Raw genomic sequence first — 20,618 nt, forward strand, 5'->3', positions numbered from 1 at the left:
TTCCGAAAACAAGCCTTTACAAAAAAAGGCCAAAAAAAGCCTTTACACAGGCTTTTTTAAAACCTTTTATGAAGGACCTGCATCAAACCGTTATGGCTGCGTGTTCCAGCTTGGTCTGGCAGCCCTCCCGTGAAGTGAGCTTTTCCTTGGATTTTATGTTTTCTTTGCCTTTAACACCCAGAACTGAAATGAAGGCCACCTCTTAAACCAGCAGGGTTTTAGAAATGGCAACCTCTATTTTTGCTTAGGAAGGTCTTGAGTCCATAGTTTGAGTCTGAGGCTTTCCAGAAGCAGCACTGCACTGCAGAAGCTGTCACGAGAAAGGGCCAGCACAGAGCCAGGTAGGGAAAATGATTTATTCAACATGCAGCAGCACAAATGCATTGGAGATGTATGTACAGGTAGGACTGCTGGGGATGAAGCAGGCACCTCACCCTACAGACAAGGAACATTCATGGTTTAATTTCCAAAGCAGCAGGACCGTGGTGTGTGTCCATGTCTGAGTGGTTGCTGCTGCTGAAAGCACCTGTGCTCTCCTGCCTTCCTCCAAGTCACAGTGAGATCCACATGCAGGGAAGCAGTGCCCTGCTCCTCAGGACACACCACCCAGGCACTGCCCCCATGCCTACTGTGTCTAAAGTGCTGGCAAGAACATGTCTGAGGCAGAAAGAATTCTCTCCTTGTCCATTATCTCCCAGTCCATCAATTTAAAACAACTTTCTTTAGTATCCAAACAACCCATCCCTCTCCCCTGGCTTCTGCACCAGGAGCTGACAAGGCTGAGCTCTCCACAGGCTTCAGAGCAGGACAAGCCTGAATTCCACCTTCAGGGGTTCCTGCAGCTGCCTGGTACCTCTGATGAGGGCCTGAGGCTTGTGAATCCCATTTTTTCATTTATAGGGATTTTTACTCTGCAGCATAGTAAAGAAAATTCAACTATGAATAACTGCAAGCTGTGTTTGCAGCAATGGTTTTACAGCCACCATTCATTCCAGCATCATGTTCTCCTGTGGAGTTTTCCTACATGAGGCAGGAGCCTCTGTACTGCTTTTCTCTGTGCTGCCCCCACTCCACGTTTGAGAAGAGCTGACAGCCCTGCTGGAAATGCAGAGCTGAGTGTCCAAGGACTGAGCAGGCACCTCTCTGTGTTCGTGTCAATGGGTGCTAAAAACCCCCATTAATTTACAACAGTCTGTCAGGGCTCACTGAGGCACTGCTTGAGACTGGAAACTGAGAAGAAAGAAGGGGCTGCTGGAACCAAGTTGTGGTGATTTACACCTTATTTCTAGGAGGTTGCAGCTAAGGGATCAGCTCTTCTGTTAGCACTGATGTCCAGCAAAACATTTTTCCCCTTTGTGGGGACAATTGCACTTTGCCACTTAATACAGGGAACAAAGAAAATGGGGCATTTACCCAGCACAGGCCCCATCACAGCCCAGAGGAGCCTCTTCCTTTCTCTGCCTGCTTGTTCTGTTTTAATACTCTGCGGCTCGATTATTTACATCTTGTAGGTCATTGTACTCAGCTCAATAAAACACAGTATTTGACTATTCCAGTAACACTGCTTGCATGAGGGGACATGAGAGGCATCTCTCCTTATCCCTGGATTCAGTCACTTGCCCTGACTAGTGATTGTAAAAACAGTTCTGTGCTCCAGGTGCTGTCCTCCTCCAATATTGACCAATACCCTCCAGCCCTCCTTCCTCCTCACCATGCCATTTCCTCTTTTCCCCACACTATGGAATGCAATGAAAGCAAAAAAATAACCAGTGCAACCATTTGCAGACAAAACTCAGCACCAGCTGCCCCAAATGGATGCCCCAGGGTGGCAGCCAGCAGCATAAAATAAATAGAACAAGTAAAGATACAGCAGTATGGCACACACGGAGCGAGGGGCTGCTTACACGGGCCCTTGGGAATGAAGCAGGAGAGGGGGAAGGGAGCTAAGTGCTGTTTCAGTGTAAAAAAGGAAGCATTCCCTCATGGAGCAGCATTACTGCTCAGCATGCTCACGGGCCCGTGTGGCACAAGGAGGTCACAGGCCCAAGAGGGTCCGGCAGGGCTCTGCGCTCGCTCGCGGCATCATCACCCCACAGCCTGTCGGGATCTCTGGACAGCAGTGCAGGAAAAGCCAACTAAATCCCCTTCTGCTGACAGGTCTTCCCTCAAAATACAGTAACTTCAAGTTTAATAGAGTGGAAGATAGAACCAGATTCACCCAGAGGTCAAAGTAAAAGCAGCCAGCAGCGCCTGTGGCTGGCTGCCTCTCAGTTCATGCTTGGCGTAAGTGTTCCAGGGCCCCTTCAAACGTGGGGCACAACATTCTGGACTAAAGCTACAAGCAGAGTGGTCAGGACATGTAAACAAAGCTGAACATCACCAGTGGATAGCATGTGTGTCCCTCCCCACGGCACATCCGTTCCAGTCCTGTGGGATCCTGCCCTGGTCCTGTCACAGTCTCTGGCAGTGTCCTAAGGTCATAGATTCCCCCACTGCTCCACCGGGGGAAACTGATCCACTTCACCCACTTCTGTGCTGGGCTGATCTCCCAGGGTGAAGGTCAATCTGTACCTCAGCCTCACCTTCTCCTGCAGGAAAGACAAAACCCAAAAGCAATGTGAGAACAGTCCCAGCTCAACAGCCCTGAACAAAACACTTCACTGTTACAGCTCTACAGAGAGCACAAGCTTTCTGTTGTGCAGAGCAGGGGCAGGAGGGTTCAGGTTAAGTTCATTGAGTTCAGCTATTTACAAACCTGAGTTATTCACCTTACACTTTTCATACCAAAAAACTTTTACTGCTTAGCATGGAGCAGAATGAGAAGAGCATGAATGACCTGTGAGCACAGACTGCACAGACATGGCCAGTTGCTCAGTTGCTCTCCCAAGAGCCTAAAGACTGCTGCTGGAAAAGTTCCAAAAATGACATTCCTCATCATGTGGAGGAAGATAAAACAGTTCCTGCTCTGAAAAATGCCTTGCAATCCAGTAAGCATGAGATGGAAGCAGCCCTTCAATCAAGCCACAAAATTTTTTAAACACCCACTAAACCTCTCTAACATTCATCCTTTTATCTGAGATTTCAGCTGATACTTCAAGGGCACTTTCATTGTAATTCTCAATTATAAACATTTAAATTTGTCAAACAATTAGAAAGTCCTTCAGCTTTGTGCTTGCAGAGCTGGCTGACTGCATGAGTGACTACAGCAAGGAAAAACATCTTCTCAGATGCTCCTAGCATCATCAGCAGAAAGGGAAGTGTCAACCCCATTGTGTCCCTGGTCACAGAGAATGATGGAACAGACAAGATCTGACATTTGCCTGCTGGTTCATCAAAAGTACTGCTACAGCACCAGTTAATTTAGCATTGATCTAATTATCAGCAAAGCCAGGCACCTTCAATGCACAGGAGAGTCAAACTCCTGAGGCAGCTTTGCTTCCCTTTAAAGCTGAGCCTGACATGGTCCTTGCCCTTTGCCTGGAAGAAGTACACTGCTCCTTCTCATGCCTCTCCCTGCCAAGACTGTTGGGAAGAGCCTCCTCTAGCCCTGAACTGAAACACCAACATTCCATAGTAACCACTTCTGGAGGGCACATTAGAATCACAGATAAATCAGGTTGGAAAAGACCTCCAAGATCATCAAGTCCAAACTTTTAGGAACAAACAGCTGTAGCTGCTCAAATGTTTGGTCCCACCCCTCCACAGAGTTCAGTTGATATCAAGCATGTCTGAAGAGAGCAGGATAAACCCCAGTGCCCCTCTCACCTTGGCAGGATTTGCCAGAAGCATGACCTGGGTGATGGCAGCTGGTGGCTGGATGGGATTGAAGGGAGACAGCTCAGTGCCAGAGGGTGGCTGTAGCTTCACCTTCATGGACTGCAAATGAAATAGAAAACAGAACCTCAGGGATGATCTCCTGCCCTGGGGACAATGAAGGATGCATGCACAGGCTGGGGGGACAACAGCCCATATCCAAATGGAAGAGAATCAACCCACAAGTGAGAATGAGGGAACAAGAGCCAGCCCGGCTTGCAAAACACAATAGGAACAAGCAGATCTTGACTTATCCTGCTCAGTGTTTTCTGCCTCTGACAAGAACCTTTGTGTTCTGGAAAGGGCACTGGGAATATTTGTCTGTCTGCCCTGACCCCCAGGGGAGCACTGACTTTGACCCTCATTCATGGAGAAAGTTTCCTAGCCTTCAAGATGAACTGGAATCCACAAAAGTGTGAAATAGATTATAGAGAGTAGTGTAGTTGTATCACTGGGTGAGAAATTGAGGTTTTGGGATTTTTAGTATGTTGTGGATGGAAGCAAGATGGAGGGCACAGGGTGCCATCCTGGGTTTCTTCTTCATGCTTCTTCTTCCTCCTTCTTCATGGGTTTGGGTGGCATTTTGTAATTGGGTGGAAAAGTCCCCATTGCAGCTCTTTGAGATCAGTTATTGGGTTAAAAGGGAAAATAATCTAGGTGTCAGTTCTTAATTGGATAATTTAGTCTTAAAAGACCTTGTAACAAGAGATTGTTGGCCATTTTGTGCCTTCTAATGAAAAGCTGCTGAACTCACAGTAGTGAGACTGTTTTACTGATAGGAAATAATAAACACCTGAGTCTGAACATGAATTACTGTCTCAAGTGCCTTCAATCCAGACCCAGAAAAACCAATAACCGGTATCCCCACAAGCAGAGCCTGTGGAAAGGTCAGAGCTGGCTGTCCCAAGCCCCAGAGTCCACGGCCAGGCCTCCCTGGCTGCAGTGCCACGTGTCCCTACCTTGGGCACGGCCGCCTGCAGCACGATGTTCCTGACGGGCAGCGGCGCCGTGTTCAGCATGGACACCACCACCACCAGCACGTCCGAGCGGCCGGGCGGGCACTCCCGGGCAAAGTGCAGCAGGATCCGGAAACCGTTCTTGTCGTAGGCTGTCACGGGCAGGGCACTGCCTGACAGGGGGAGAAGGGAGAGCATCCAGGTTTGTGCTGCAGCACAGGGTCGGAGGCAGATGTTGCAGTGTGTTGTAATATCCTGTTTTAAACTTCCGTGTCCCTCCCCCAGGTGTGCCAATACCTCCCTTCCCCCCTCGCCCCCTTGCTGAGTGAGTTCTGTCAATCAGGTTTAACATTCCAGGAAGGCTTCGTGCGGTTGGTCAAGTTCAAAAGATGCCCCTATGCCCAGAGGTCATTGGCCTGTCTGGGTGTCATCCTCCCCTGAGACCCTGCCCCTCCCACCTGGTTGGTGGCTCACCTGTCCCTTCCCTCCCCCTCCCCCAGGAGCTTAAAAGGACAATCAGACCAAGTGCTCGGGATTCTGTTGGAGCTGTTACCACGATTCAGACCTCTGTGACGATGGAATAAACTCTGGATATTAACCCTCCAACAGAATCCGTCTCCTTTTCCTCCTCACCTTAGCCTGAAGCCTTCCCACCTGAGGTAAATTGAGTTTCTACAAGCCTGGACTTGTTCACTGCCCAGGTGCAACCTCCAGCCAGCCAAAAGTGTCTCTGGGATGAAACACCACAGTTGCTGCCTTTGGCCAGCAGTAAGGGTCAGACTGGCCCAGGCACAACCTACCTGGAAATATTGGGATTCATATTCCAATAAGGCAGCACCAGGTGATCAGCATGTTCAGCTGGAGCTGCTCATCCCTTCTCTCTATTTCATGAAATTTGACAAGAAGCTTTGCCTTTAAAAGTATCCAGAGCAAAGTGAAAAACCTGAAATACTTACTGGGTTTAATGGATTCCAGGGGAACGTGGACATTGGCCAAAGAAATTTCAGGTGCTTTCATGGGACTGCCTTGCTGCTGGAATGATGTTGGCTGGAAGAGAGGACTTCCTGATCCAGCAGGGCAGCTGCTTGGGAAGGGAGCTGGAGGGGCCCCAGAGGCAGTGGCTGCCAGCCCTGCAGGTGCTGCTAATGGGGCAGGGGTGACAGTGCTTGGCAAAGTCACCCCAGGGAACACTGAAGGTGTCACCATGCCTTGGGTGGCACTCCTGCAAGAGAGACAGAAAAGCCATGGTGAATGGAGCTGGAAGGGAAGCAGGAATTTCACCAATACCCAGAGGTAACAGCTTAACACAAGGACAAAGCAGCAGCCTGGAGTCAGGCTGGAGTCCGTGACTCTGCACAGTCTCACATGAGAACTAGAAGGACAAGGGTGGTGGTCAGGTTGGGGTCACTTCTCTAAGTCAGGAAGGAAATGGGGCCTCTTGTTGTACCTTAACAGCTAATTGTCCTTCACACCACACCTTTGGGTCAGGTAACAGTACAGCTGTGTGCTCTGCCTGCCTTTCCCTCCCAGAGGTGGGAAACTTATATTAGTTTGTAAACTGAAACCTCTGAGAAGAAAAATCCCAATCCCACATTTCTACCAAAGCAGAGAATTGAAAGTCACCCTCAGAATCTGGCACTGCAGTGAGCTTGGCTTCTAACTGCAGAGCCAAAGCAAAGTCAGGACTTTTGGTTACCCTTTGGCTTCTTCAAGGAGTTGTCCCAATGCATCCATCTTATGTGACATATTGCCCCCCACAGATGAGCTGAAGTAGCCAGGAGCAGCTGGAATATTCTTAGGAGGCCCTGCAGGGGCAGCTGGCACAGCAGGAAATACAAACGGTGCTGAGTTTGGGGCTGGGATGCTGGGAGCAGGCTGGGAGGCTGGGAAAGCAGAAGGCAGCGTGGCTGATGTCCCACACGTGCTCTGTGATGTGGGATGGAGAAGGGGATTCTCTGCAGGGTTGCAAGCAACAGTCACCATCTTCGGATTAAAGAAATCCAGGTCCAACTGCTCATTCTGGAAGAGAGGACAGGCAGATGCTCTAACTCACTGCTGGTCCTGATGCAGAGATGCACTGCTCTCTTACAGAGGGACAAAGGTTTACCACAAAAACAGGTTCTGGGTGACAAGCAGCAAAGTCTGTGGCCTAAGACAGGGCTACATCTGATGTGTAATTTAAGCAAAGCAAGGACTAACATCATGGGGACAGATGGAACACTGAGAAAGCCAGGTTCAGGGATACCTACTCTGCTCAAACACAGCTATCCCACTTTTTGGGGCTAAGCCAGACTGCCCCTTTGCCTGTGTGTGTGATCACATGCTTTTCCAAGGTGACAGTGTATCCTGAGACCTCCCACAACATCAGTCTCTCTCTCCTTCCCTCCCCTTCCCTGAGACTCCTCCTTTGTACCTCAAACATGCTCCACTGGTTGTTCTCTGAGGTCTCCTTCCCTGCTGCAGGGGCTGGGTCATTCAGGCCTGAAGGAAAAAACAGGAGGAGAAAATGAATTCAGTCTAATTCTTTGGCTGCTGCTTCAGTACCATCAAAACTTGATTCAGTTCTTCCAGAGCCCAAGAACCTGATGAAACACTGAGATGGACTGCAAGTCTGTGATGAGGAAGAGACTGACAGCACCAGCAGCCAACAGTCATGCCCTGCACTCAGCTCTTCTAACCCATCCTGATTAGCATTGCCTTCTGCTGTTCACACCTGGGCTCCACAGACAGGCATCCTGCAGGCTCCTAGGCACAGCCCTTCTGAGGCACCTTCTCCTTAGCACAACCCTACAATCAGGGCTTCATCTGTCCCAAACTGCAGCCTGTAGACACAGCATGCCCCAGCAGCCCCAGAGATCAAACTTCAATTGCACTAAACAGTTACTTTCTTGCAGCCAGCTCTGGGAAGATTTTAATACTGACTCACTGACCAGGGCTCATACTCAGAATGATACAAGGGAGCGTTCCCTGGAACCCAGGAACACGGAGAACACAAAAGTAGCCTTTCTTAGGATGGATTGAGCAGCCCTTTTGCAGACCCCTCAGCAGCTTACCCAAGCACAGGAGCTCCTCATCCAGCAAGGACAGGGAGTTGCTTGTGCCGCCCTGCTGAGCGGGCGCTGTTTCCCCCTGGCTGGCGGAGCTGCGCGGGGGCACGAAGGCCTGGGGAGGAGGAGGGAGGATGGGAATCTCAGCTGGGCCAGGGGCTGGGCTGGGGGCTGGGCTGGGGGCAGCTGCCAGGCTCCTGGGGGGCAGTGGAGGCGGCGGCGCGCTGCTGACGTCCAGTCCAGCCAGGTCGATCAGGGTGTTGAGATTGTTGGTGGAGTTACTCCCTGCAGCAGACAGGAGAAGAGCACTACTAGGAAAAAAGGCAAAAGGCTCAGAGCAAACCCAGTGTGTGCAAGAAATTAGCAGAGAGATCCTCATCTGAGCATGGCTTATGGCTCTTTGTAACAGAGAAAGGATATTTGCTGTCTGGACTATGTAAATCAACACAGATACTTAAAAGGATGAAATTCGTGATCTCTTCAAAAATCTTTTGAACTCAGATGAAGCTTTGGGAGATCCTACAGCATTATAACAAACAGAGGTTATCAGAGATCTGGAAAGCTGAAGGAAATTCATACCATCTCAATCTTCATATTTAGAACAGTCTTGTCCCTGTAAGATACTGCCAGGCAGCAGCAAAAATGTTTGAGTCTCAAGTGGTAATTCTGTCACACTCATGTCCAGAGCTTTCAAATGGTGAAGTTCAAGTGTGAAATAGGCAACTGGCCTGAATTCACAGATTGGAATTACTTGCAAAACCAGGAAAAGGATCCCTGGTCCAGCTCCTACTCTTCAGCTCTTGTTTGATAAAATGTTAAATGTTTTTGATTAAATTATCTTCTTCTTACACATTACCATTAAGAAACAGGACAAATGTGGGGAGGAAAATGTATGAGAACTTCCAGCCACACAAACTGCTCACATGGAGGTTTGCTACTGAAGTCATCAAAGGTCTCAATAATATGGAATGAGCAATGGAGAATGCAAAGCTGCAGCACTGCAGCTGTCCAGAATTGTTTATTCACTGCTCAGAAGCCTTCTTGTTCCCCTCTGATTCACAAACTGTTGGCCACAAGAACCATCAAAAGCTACTTTAACAAAACAGGAAACATTGCTCAAAACACTTAGAACTGCAGGATTCAAAAATTAAACAATTGGCTTCCCAGGAACTCACCTTCCACTACAGACATCCCAGGGAGATCCACTTCACCATTCATCACTTGCCCTTCTATTATTTTTTTATAAGAATTTATCACACGTGATAAATTGTCACTGGCCTGCAGAATATCCCCTACAAGAGAGATAAAAATGACCTCCAAGGCTTTAGTCACTTTGTTCCCACTAATGCTGAGAGTGCTCAGTTTTCAGCTAAATAATCAGCAAGAAAATTCATGAATATTTTGCTATGAGCTCCATCACTCAGCCTGTGCCACATTTCTATAAGCAATACCCTGACCTTTTCTAGCTCCACACACATTGCAGTACCAAGAAAAAAATGAGCCCAAGGTTGTTCCCCACAGCAACTCCCTTCCCCTCCCAAAGCAGCAGCTGTCCCCCATTACTGCTCCCATCCCCCTGAACCAACTTTACTGTCCAGTCCTAGCCTGAACTGAAATGATAAGCACAAAGAGAGAAGGCCTGTCCTTTATTAAAGCAACAGGAACCCACAGTGAGGAAATGACTTTATAGCTGAACCCTTACAAAGGCAAGGAGCACAAAAGCAATTAAAAAGGAAAAGTGTGGTTTAGTTTACCCAAACTGCTGTCATTATCCTCTGTCTCACTGGCCAGCTTGAACAGTGTCCGTCTTTTGGTTTCACACCTTTCGTACAGCTCCTGAAAGACAGATCAGGACAGAGGGTTTCACCAGCCAGGAGCCACTGCCAGCAGCACCAGTCAGCACAGAATGACCCCCAGAACAGACCAGTCTCACTATGCTGACTGTGCCAGTGTGGCTGCACAGCCAGGATGGCCTCTGTGCCCAGCTCACAATGCCCAGCAGCATTACATGAGCCTGGGGTAACACAACCTGCATTGCCAACACATTTCTCAGTCCTCCCTCACATCAGCACCTATGGTCAAGTTGTAATCCAAAAGACATGTTCCTTCCTTGTACAGCAGTCCCTAAAAAAGCAGAATCATGCTTCAGCAATTAGGCTTCAATTGTGCTGCAACCACTACTGAGTCTGCAGCCACACAGCAGAAAGGTGGCAGTAACAAAATGGTTCACAGAAACAAACATGTTTCTTACCACTCTTTAAAGACTTTGTTGTTAAAAATAAGTGGGTTTGATTTTTTTTAATAAGATAATGTGCAATTCTTAAAGGCTCCGGGCCTACCAAGTCATCCCTGGTGATCATTTTGATTTTCACTGATGTCCTCCTAAGCCTGAAACACAAGCTAAAACTTTTCCTCTGAAGGGGAGGGACTATTTTCTGCCCCATTTAGCCTTTAGTTTATTCATCCACAGTGCTGCAACAGACAGTTATGACCTGCAAGCTGTGTGCCCTTATAAGGTCCAGAATTACAAACTGCAGCTTCTGCCAAGCTGCACCTCTGGAGAACAGCTGCACCTCACTTCAAGCATAGATGAAATGGAGCTACTCCCCACCCAGTCTTTTGGTGAAAGGCACTAAAACCATGGATTTTTTTCTTGCCTGCTGTTTGCAGCAACTGCTCCTGTTTCTCACCACTGCTCTCCATTCTACTGCAGTGTTTGCAATTCTCTGCAAAACTCAAGTCTGTAAGAAAGGACTGACTCCAGGATTGCTGGGAAGAAGGAGCAGCTCAGACCCACCTTCATGAGCTCCCTGTCAGCCTCTGATGAGTCCTCTTTGCTGTAATGAACCAGCATCTCATTCAGCAGCTTCACGTTGTTGTTCACCTCCTCCAGCGTGTGCATGCGCTTTGTCACCTTCTGGATCCGAGCCTCATCCTTCAGGGTGGAAAGCACAGACAGAAAGGATGAGTTTCCTTCTGAAAGCTCACAGCAACACAAACACAGATATTATCTGCCAATGTGTCAAGTAACTACTATTAAAGATTAAGCCAGAAAAAAGGAAACAAAACCCTTCTTCATTCATGTGAAGCTTTGTTTATTTTATTGTCTTTTCACCACCATTCTGAAATTACAGGCAACCCCATATTTCCAAAAAGTCTCATTAGATAGACTTCAATGTATAATTACACCACTAAAAAAGTTCCAAGAAGTTTCTTTCTGACCTTTTCAGAAGATTTTTTTTTTTTTTTTTTTGGTTCACTTGATGCCACTTAACAAAAGAGAGGTGTTTGAGGCAAAGCATTTACTAGAAACAACAAGCACACTCTGGTGGAAAATGTCCACCCATCTCTGACTGGAGATTTCAACTGAAGACGCAGGAGAATCTGCCCTGGGGACAAGAGGAGCTTGAATGAAGTATCTTGGTAACCTATACAACCACTACAGTCCAGAAGGTATCCTTTTATTTGCCAGAATCCCAGTGAGTCATTTCCTGGACTCCAGAGATTGGAATGACTGCCATGGGTGGATGCAGCACAGCTCTGCAAACAGGAAGGTGTTTCCATGACTTGTTTGTGAGAAAAACCAGTCCAGTGACTCAGTCCTCAGCATCCAGGGGAGTTACCACAATGCTCCCACCAAACCTTGATATGAAATCCCACCTTGAGTGATGGGAATGTGGTTATTTACAAGAGATATCCAATTCCTGCCCCATCATCCACCAGAGACACCAACTGTAGACACAAACATCAAATTTCTGTGACACAAACATCTCCTAGGTACAAGCTAGAGATCAAATCCTAAGCTCTCCACCATTTGAAGTCAAACTGCTTAAAACCTGGAAAGCAGACTGCTTACCTGAACCAATCCTACAGGAATTTCTTACCTCTTTTACCATGGATTTTATAAGTTTGTTGGCCTCTTGTAAATCATCCGGGTTTTTGCTTTTCAGCAGCTTGGCTAGGAGCTGAAAGACAAGAAAATTATAGTCAGGAAACAAATAAAGACCCGTGAGCAAAAGAAAAGGACTCCATATGAACAATTCAGGGGAAAAGGGATACATCCCAGTGTTACAAAGCTCACATAGCTTCCATAGTTACAGGGACTTCAGCAGGAGTCATTTAGAGTTTATTATGTATGTGAGTTGCTGCATTCCTGCTTTTACACAGGACATATTCTGTGACATCTCAGTGACTTCTGGCACTAGACAGTTATTCCTCTCATACATTATTTTTCCTCCTGTGTGTGAAACATTCTCTGCTTTCCAGTACTTCAGTAGGATGGCACTTTAACATAAGTAACCCCATAATGGTAACACAGACAAGGTCTTAACTGGAACTTTGGGTTAAGCAGGTGGACAAAGCAGTGAACCCTGCAAAAGTACAGATCATCCCCCCCCCCAAATAAAAGCCACATTATTATACTTTGCTTCCTTATTCTAAATGTGCACTGAGTAATCACTTTACATTAGTGATTTTGTCACAAGCCTTCACTATACCTTGGATTTCTCCTCATCATCAAACACTGGGTTCTTGGGACGAGGTGGTGGGGAAGGAATCAGAGTTCTGTCTGCAGGAATCACAGGATCAAACATGACAATCCCTGAAAGCAGAAAGGAATCCTGTGGGTCAGCACACACACTCACAGCAGGCAGGGCACACAGACACTCCCAGCCTTCTCTTAGAGCCAACACACATCTGTCCAGTGAACAACACATCCCCAGGCTGACTTCACCTGGCTGCTCTCCCAACCCCACAACATGAGATAAACTCTGCCTCTGAAGGGGAGGAACCATTTTCAGCCCCATTCAGCCTTTAGTTTATCCATCCACAGTGCTGCAAGGGACAGTTATGACTTCCAGTATGTGTGTCCTAATAAGACAGGATGGTTTCCAGAGCTTTCATGGAATCTATTTCTCTTGTGAAGCTACTGAGTTTTTTTCTTTGTGCCTACACAAGAAATGTGTGTCAGCTGAACTAAAGGAACAGCTGCAAAGCCATTTAGTTAAAAGAACACAAAAAGCTACTTGGAAGCCCTTATTTCACTTTAAATTAGACTTGTTCAAATAATCTAATAACTACTTCCATTAAAAAAAAAAGAACTTAGAAAAGGCCCTTCAAACCAAAACAAAAGTATTTGCAAGGTATTTCACTAATTTAGTTAACTGAGCCAACTCAACCCTGCCCAAGGCATTTACATATAATGAAAAGCTTTTCAGAGAATTTCTCCCTTGTTCTATCTCCCCTCAGAGCTTGTCTTGATCCCATTTAATTAAAAGCTATATATTTTGTGACACTCTTGCTCAAAGCCCAGGCTGGAGAGAATGCTTGAGCGAGCAGCTGCCTCCCTACCTTGTCTCTTGAGCATGTAGTAGGCATCCTTGATTTTGGATTCCTCTGGCAATGCCACAGTCCAGCTGTACAGCAATTCAATCACTTTGGACTTCACCTTCTCTGAGACTCGGTCCCCCAGGTACTAAGTGTGGGAAAAAAGATCCAAATTCTTCATGTTCTTAATTTCTTTCTAAAAATAAAGCTCTATGGAAGCTCAGTGAAATACATTCTAAGGTGTAGTATCCAAGTTCCAAGATGGTCCAAGGAACATCTCATTAGGAGGAAAAGGTTCTCCTCTAATAGATTTGAAATAACAGTGAAGAGAAGCTTTGTGATTACCTTCAGCAAAAGAAAAAGCAGCTGTTCTGCTGGCTCCAGGATTTTGCTATTTTAAAAATTACAGCAGTACAGAGAACCACCCCCTCCTCTTGTCTTATGGGAGAGAATTTGGGAATGCATTGCTGCATCAATCATGCCATAGGGAGGATTTTCAGCACATTAAACTCATCATGAATGCTGAGGGACTTAGCCTGGCACTCTTTACACAGCAAGTCAGCAGAATGAGGACTAGAACCCCATGGTGTGCTGTCAAACCTCTTGTTTTAACCTCTGCATCACATTTCTCTTCCACAATCACTGGAATTTCGTTTTTTAAAACAACACAGCCCAAGTTCTAGAAGCCCTTTAGAGTTACCTGAAGGATTAGAACAGCCCAGAGACTGTATAGTGATAGCAATTCAGTACAGCTTCCTGAGAAATTTAGTAAGGCATAAAAATCCCCCAAACAACAAGAGCTTAGCTAACAAATGCTCTTGAATATACACTAATAAGTGCAATGAGCCAAACAGAACACTGCAAATATTTTGGATGCTGTCTGTAGCTTATAAAGGTCAAACAAAAAGCAGCTACAGCTGTAACACTCAGGGACTAACCTTTGGAGACACAACTTTTATTAACTCATTTAAAAAGCGAAACTTCCCAACTTCATTATGAAATCTTCTCCCACAATTCTTCATGCAAGCTTCCAGCACCTGCATTCAAGGAACAGAAACAGGGGCTGAAAGCAAAGGGGAAAACCCTACAAGAACAGTATGTGCTCTGCTTAGAGGGGAGGTAAGGGCCCCTGTCAGTGAGACAAGTATTCCTGCTCCATGCAGACATCCCTCTCCCATCTTTAGGGATGGCACACCTGGTGTCCCACCCTCATCAGGTGCATCTGGGTCTGTGTTATCTCAATACTTGGCCTCAACAATAAACACAAATCTTGCCTGAAGATAAAGGAAAGCAGCTCAAACTAACCCAGAGTTGTTTCTGGACACTTAAGGGATGGAACTGTGCTCCCTTCCACCTCCCACTCCCTCCCAGGATCAGGGCACTCAGCCCAGCTGACCCCATGGACACACCCTGTGCCCCTCTACCCCACCCAGGTGATGCAATGGGACACATGCCTGGATTTAGGGGTAAGGACTACCTACTGTCAAGGCCTGCACTGCCTCCCATTCCTGTGGTGACTGGATTTTATGAGCCAGGAGTCTCACAGCTATCTGAGGCCTAGAACAGAACAGGTAAACACCAGGGAGGACTTTAACACTTTCACAAATTCTGCTGTTTAAACAAAGTGTCTTACAAGTAAAGATTTTAAACATATGAAGCTCTGCCAGCATTATCAGTGATAACCCCATTTTACAGACTGGCAAATGGAATAATTTTGGCCAGATGAGAACCCTGGAGGTGCTGATCCTGAAATTAGAAGCGAATTCAGAATTCCCAGTTTCCCAGTGCTCAGTCTGGATTAGCCATGCTGCCTTTCACAGGAGAAGCAGCATCTTCTCTCTGTTGTAGCCAGCTCTTCCTTGTGATATCAGTATATATAAAAAATTGTAAATGTTTGATAATGGAATTTCACACTTTAAAATGTGAACATTTATTTATTAAGTCTAGAGAAGTTTGGGACACCCACCCTTCAAGTTCTTTGTTGATCTGGTCACAGAATCCAATGATGTATTCCCAGTCTTCTTGCCTGTTGGATGGGTTGGTGGCTTTATCTTTGGCAAGGGAAAGAGAACATATTATCAATCAAGAGAAGAAACAGTGTAAAAAGTCACACATTTCCTAGAGAAAAGCATCTGACATCCACTGCCAGCTCTAGCAAAGGAGAAGGAAGTTCACACGTGGTATGTCTGTTCAGGGAAATGGGTGTGTCCAAGCTGAGACATCCAAACATCCAGTAAGAACCACTGCTTTCCAAAGAAAACAGGTGGCCAAATCTCAAGTGTTTAGAGACAGGCTATTCTCATATCCTTAAATGAGAGCATAGAATAAAGTATTTCAGCTCACAGTTTCCTCTGCCTGAAATGCTGTCTCTTTCTATCTGGCTGTAACAATAAATTCTTTAAAGGTTAAACCCTCACACTTTCTACATATGAAATTATTTTTGTATTCCCTGGGAATTTTGCAGAAGGAAGAGCTGGAAGATCAGATGTTTAACATCAGTCACTTAGCATTAGCACTTGCCTTTGGAGTGCCAGCTGTTTTGATTGATGCCTGGGATTTGTGAACTGAAATTTATTATTATACATTGAGTTCTTCTTGCAGGTAATAAACACTGCAGCCTGCACCTGATCAGGAACTCAAATCCAACATGCAGAAGCTAAGAGATCAACACTTTACTGACAGGGCTATTTCAGGCTCCTGAAGGATCCTCCCTCAAGCAGCAGGACCTCACTGACTGCACTGATTGCAGAGCAGTGAGGCATCAGCACCTCTTTGCTTCTGAATGCATCTTCTCCAGGTATTTACTGAACCCCGATGCAGCAATGAATTTACAGGAGATCACATTCCTGCTTTAACCTAATTTTCCAGCCAAGATGACCAGATATAATGGTTTTTCTTTCTTGTAAGGGAAGAAATAATGTGCTGTACCTGTCTCTATATATCTAAGAGCTGGCCTTTAAGAAACCTTCCTAAAAATTTTAATATAATGGCAAGAGGTTTAGGAAATTAAATATTGCTTAGTCAGGTAGTATAGAGCAGGGGATGAAGGGCAGGAAAAAACCCAGCACACAATTCTGTACTTTCATCTCAGAGGGAAGCATAACAAAACAAACACATGCTGCATTACCAAGTGTCATTTTTTATCATCATTAAAGCATATCCTTTTACCTTTCCAGAGACAGCTAAACAGCTGTCAGGCATCTACTCCAAACCCTCCCTTTCCCAGTGCACCTGAGCTCTCCTACTGTGCCCATCCTGCACGGTTTGCTCAGGTTTTCCTCCTCACTGAATGGTATTTGTAAAGCAAGTATATGTTTCCATGGATGGCATGGTAAAATCTTGCACTGGTGAATGAATCTCTGTGCCCACTGCTGACCTCCATGGGACCCTAGCTGAGCAGAAGACAGCAGTGAGGGAGGAATGACTGCAAGATAACATCCTGTAGAACTCACTAAGCTACCAGGCTGGTCTTAGGAGATTCAAGGGAAGCTCAGTTTAAAAGACAACTTCTGCAGAGCCAAACAACTGCCCCAAGCACGTGGCACCTAAACTTTATCACCACATTTGCAACTGATGAACACCATCATGAAACCATGGGCTTAGAACAATCTAAAGCCTCTTCATGCAAGTCAAACAGCACTGTGGTGGTTTGGTGCTCCCAAGCACCTCTTGTGCTCAGCAGGCCCAGAAGAAAAATCACTCAGTTCCTGGCTGGAATTAAGGGAATTGACTTAATAAATGCAGGAGGAGCACAAACAGATAAGGACACACAACCAGCTGGACCTTGATGGATGCACATCCTGAAATTAGGAAAATGATGTGGTACAAACAGGAAAATGTAACCAAGTTTCCTATGTTCAAAGTGTTAATTTTAAAGCTGTTCCAAAAACGTTTTGCAATGACACTGGATTATTTCATGCTCTCAGACTCATCTAAGTTTTTTTCTGCAAAAGCTCTCACACAAAGACAGTGAAGTCTCAGAAGGAGAGAGTGATTGCCAAAGGGAAGTGCTGTTCCACATAAAGAAATTTCCTATTTCTAACATCCATAAAACCTCCATATGAAACCTTGGTTCATAAAAGTTAATGAGCTTGATCACAAGTCCTGCCCTGGCTCTGGAGATTGATGTGTTTGCATGACACAACACACCAGGGTGTAGGGATAGCTGTCCCCAGGCTCAGCACAGCCCCATGGACTCAGCCTCCCAGCACAGTGGAATCCCCTCACTTCACCTGCAGGAAGCTGTGTCACATCTATCAAGTTGTGACTTACAATCCTCTCTTTTTATGCAGAATGCTTAAAATGTGGGCAAGGAGCTCGTGTGTGCTGCCTCATAAATATGCTTCAACCCTTATGTGAAAGGATTCAGTCCAGGATGAAGAGTTGGTGCTCTGGAGTATCAAGTCTTTGGCTTTTCTGTTGAAACTGCAACCAAGGCCCATTTGGTACCAGTTATTTGCTTCCATAGACATTTGTCCACCTGGTCCCCCTCCTGAAAATCCCATTTCACACTGGCAACCACATGAATCTAAGCTAGCAATCTGGGGACTGAAGTCTTGGCACTGCCCCAGTCCTGCCACCACTTCTGCCTCAGTTTTCAGCTTTAGTTTAAAATGTGCTCAGGACAAACAAAGCTGCTTCACACCCACCCTGAGTATCAGAGCCTCTCAGCCCTCAGGTGCTCTGCCAGACTGAAATGCTAATGAGGCAACATTCAGATTAATAATTAGATATGAAACAAAGGTGTTTGTCTTCCCTAGAGAGAAACCATACTGGAAAGCAGGGGACCACAGAGCAGCTGGAAGGAAGAGAACCAGAGACCATTTACTGGCTGGTAACAAATGCTCCTGTTCTCTGGGTTCATTTCTCTACTGAAATGAGCCAAAAGCCACCCAACAAAGAGTTTCCCCAGGTCAGGCTTAGCCTGTGATTCCCAGCCCAGGCATGTCCAGTCAGACTCTGCAGTCCTGGGCAGAAAAGAACACTGAGCCAGACAAACAAAGGAAAAAAGAAATTGAGACAGTTATAATATTTTATCCATTTGCATTTCATCTGTTCCACAGTGGAACACTGCCTTAGCCTGACATGAGCAGGGTACAAGAAGCTTCCTTTTGGACGCAGCAGAAAAAGCAGCATTGGAGTCAAAGGCTCCAGTTGTGTTTGTACAGCTGGCATTATCTCCTAACCTTCTTGTGTTTCAGCTCAGAGCAGAAGCAGAGCCTGCCTGCCAGGAGGGGACAGGAAGGATCACCTTCTCTCATCCCAGCTGCCTGGAATGAGGCAGGACATGCAGATGATGCCAGATCATCCCAGGCTGAGGCGCAGATCGTGCTGCAGCAGCAGGACACGAGGATGATGTTACTTCATGGCTCTGTGACTCCACCTGATGCCAGAGGCAGGGCAGCAGGAAGCTGCACACCACCACAGGTAAAAAAAAAAAAGAAAAAAATGGAACACTTTCAGTCAGAAATTCTCCATCTTCCCGTGGCTGTGAAGTTGGCTGTGCTGCTGAGCCGTTCCCTTAGGGGGGTACAGCATGGCACATCCTCAAGGCTGGCACTAGCCACGGCTTTGCCATGATCACAGCCCCCCCTCGGGCATGGCACATCCTCAAGGCTGGCACTAGCCACGGCTTTGCCATGATCACAGCACCCCCTCGGGAGGGCAGGGCAGAGCCGGGAGCTGCAGCCGCCCTGCCCGCCCGGCCCCACGGCTCCGCTCCCTGCGATGGGAGGGGCGATCCAGCCACACCACAGCGATCCCTGTAGCAGTGACCTGGCAGAAAAGCATCCTCCTAAATCTGACAGCAGCACTCAAGGCTTGAAAAATGTGTGCCCCGCTGCAATCAGGCTCGCTGCAATGCTTCTCACAGTGAGTAAGGCCTTTGCAACTCTTCCCTGTAGCCCCTTGGCCAAGGACACATCACGTCTCCCTTAACTTCCTCAATTAAAAAATATCCCCAGAAAACAAGCAGTCAGGAAGCATTCCAGGCTATACAACCCAAATTATCCTTCCTACTAGAGACATTTTCACACACAAACTGAACTGGGTGAGTCAGCTCTCCTCAGAGAAATATTGCAAGGAAGGGATGTGGGTGTTCCTTCTTGTGTCTCACTGGCTACAACAAAAGAAATTGACAAATTGTAGGAGTTCAGAGGAGGAGCAAAATCGGTAAGGGGACAGAAGGGATTGAGCTAAATTGAGAATAGATGAAAACATCTTTCAGCCAGTAACTCGGATAACAGACCATGACAGCATGTACATGTTTGAATTTTATATAAAAATACCAAGAAAGAAGGAGTAATCTTGTTTATGGAAGGAGAGTTCCAAGGGTAACAGGTTTTGCAGTCTGAGGTATTTGGGGTAATGACCATCTGCTGTTTGCCCAGTACCTGACTACTTGGAACTTCACTTGCTGCCATAATCAAACAAATAACTATTAAAAAAAGGAGAAGAAAATCTAGGCAACAGGCTATGATGTGCAGCATGGCCTCCCAGGGACAGCAGCAGGAGCTCCTGTGCGTAGAATATATAAAAAACAATGACAGTTATGACTGACTTGTTCAGGAATCACATCCCTGTGTTCTGTACAGCCAGAGGCCAAATGCCATGGGACAGACACACAGGCAGGGGACACTCAGCAGGGGCTGGGCACCAACAAACAACGGGGGATTGTCCCCTCTAACCTTTAAGGCACCTTAGCCTGACAAAGGGGTTTGATACATTCCAGCCTGTACGGAATGGATGTCCACAACTACCCTGAAACTGCAGCCAAGCATAAAGCAGGATTTGTCTGCTTGAGCATCACAGTTGTGTAACACACGAATAAATTAATTCATCTGGGAACCCCCACAATTCTGAACCTCACGAACAGCACTCAGGCTGTACACTCGACGGGCCACAACCCAGGCAAGGGAAGAGACGGGAGGGACAGACGCGGACCAGGACCCTTTATGGACAAGAAAAAGCAGCAGCCTGGCAGGCGCTGAGCCGCAGCGCTGCCCGGTGCCCCCGGTCCCGCGGGGAGCTGCCACCGGCCCCGGCCCCGGCCGCGCCCCACACCGAGCGCACCGCCGGGAGGGAGGCCCCGGCTCTTCCCCCGGGTGCCGAGACCCCGTGCCCGGTGTGCCGAAACTCCCCCGTGCCCGGGGGGCTGTGCCAGCCCGTCCCCAGGGCGCTGTCACCCCCCGGCCTCCCCGGGACGGCCCCGGCGCTCCCGCCCAGCTGAGGGGGGTGGCGGGGTCGGGCGAGCGGAGGCTGCAGGGAGGCGCTGGGAAGGGGCTGAGGGCCCGGGGGGCAGCGGGGCCGGGGTCGGAGGGGGCCGGGCAGTGCCCGCACGCCCGCGGTACTCACTCAGCCACGACTCCAGGCTCTCCCCCTCAGCCTCCGCCATGTTGCCGGAGCGACCCGGGGCCCCGCCCCGCCCGCGCGAGAGCCGCGCGAGGGGGGCGGAGCCAGCGATGACTCCGCCCCTATC

At 47.4% G+C, this 20,618-nt stretch overlaps 1 protein-coding gene across 1 annotated transcript; it reads right to left on the reverse strand.

Moving 5' to 3' along the window:
- Positions 1-342: 342 nt before the first annotated feature.
- GGA3 (golgi associated, gamma adaptin ear containing, ARF binding protein 3) lies at positions 343-20,543 on the reverse strand. Its single transcript, XM_058817086.1, has 17 exons — positions 20,495-20,543; positions 15,108-15,192; positions 14,623-14,698; positions 14,080-14,178; positions 13,166-13,289; positions 12,313-12,416; positions 11,701-11,781; positions 10,614-10,751; positions 9,571-9,652; positions 8,992-9,108; positions 7,823-8,101; positions 7,183-7,250; positions 6,466-6,788; positions 5,726-5,991; positions 4,773-4,942; positions 3,766-3,876; positions 343-2,588 (listed from the first exon to the last, which is right to left on the reverse strand). The coding sequence occupies exons 1-17, from the start codon at positions 20,532-20,534 to the stop codon at positions 2,478-2,480; spliced, it is 2,274 nt and encodes a 757-aa protein (XP_058673069.1). The 5' UTR covers positions 20,535-20,543; the 3' UTR covers positions 343-2,477.
- Positions 20,544-20,618: the final 75 nt, after the last annotated feature.

Source organism: Ammospiza caudacuta, chromosome 19, assembly GCF_027887145.1.
Source record: "Ammospiza caudacuta isolate bAmmCau1 chromosome 19, bAmmCau1.pri, whole genome shotgun sequence".
NCBI classification, from domain to species: Eukaryota; Metazoa; Chordata; class Aves; order Passeriformes; family Passerellidae; genus Ammospiza; species Ammospiza caudacuta.

Bases quoted from the DNA above. Each gene is read 5' to 3' on its own strand.
- GGA3 (XM_058817086.1), bottom strand. From the start codon at position 20,534: ATGGCGGAGGCTGAGGGGGAGAGCCTGGAGTCGTGGCTGA. The intron at 4,943-5,725 runs GTAAGTATTTCA...TCCCCCTGTCAG, and splicing joins CCTGGAATCCATTAAACCCA to GCAGTGCCCTGCCCGTGACA. The intron at 2,589-3,765 runs GTGAGAGGGGCA...TCTTTCCTGCAG, and splicing joins TTCTGGCAAATCCTGCCAAG to GAGAAGGTGAGGCTGAGGTA.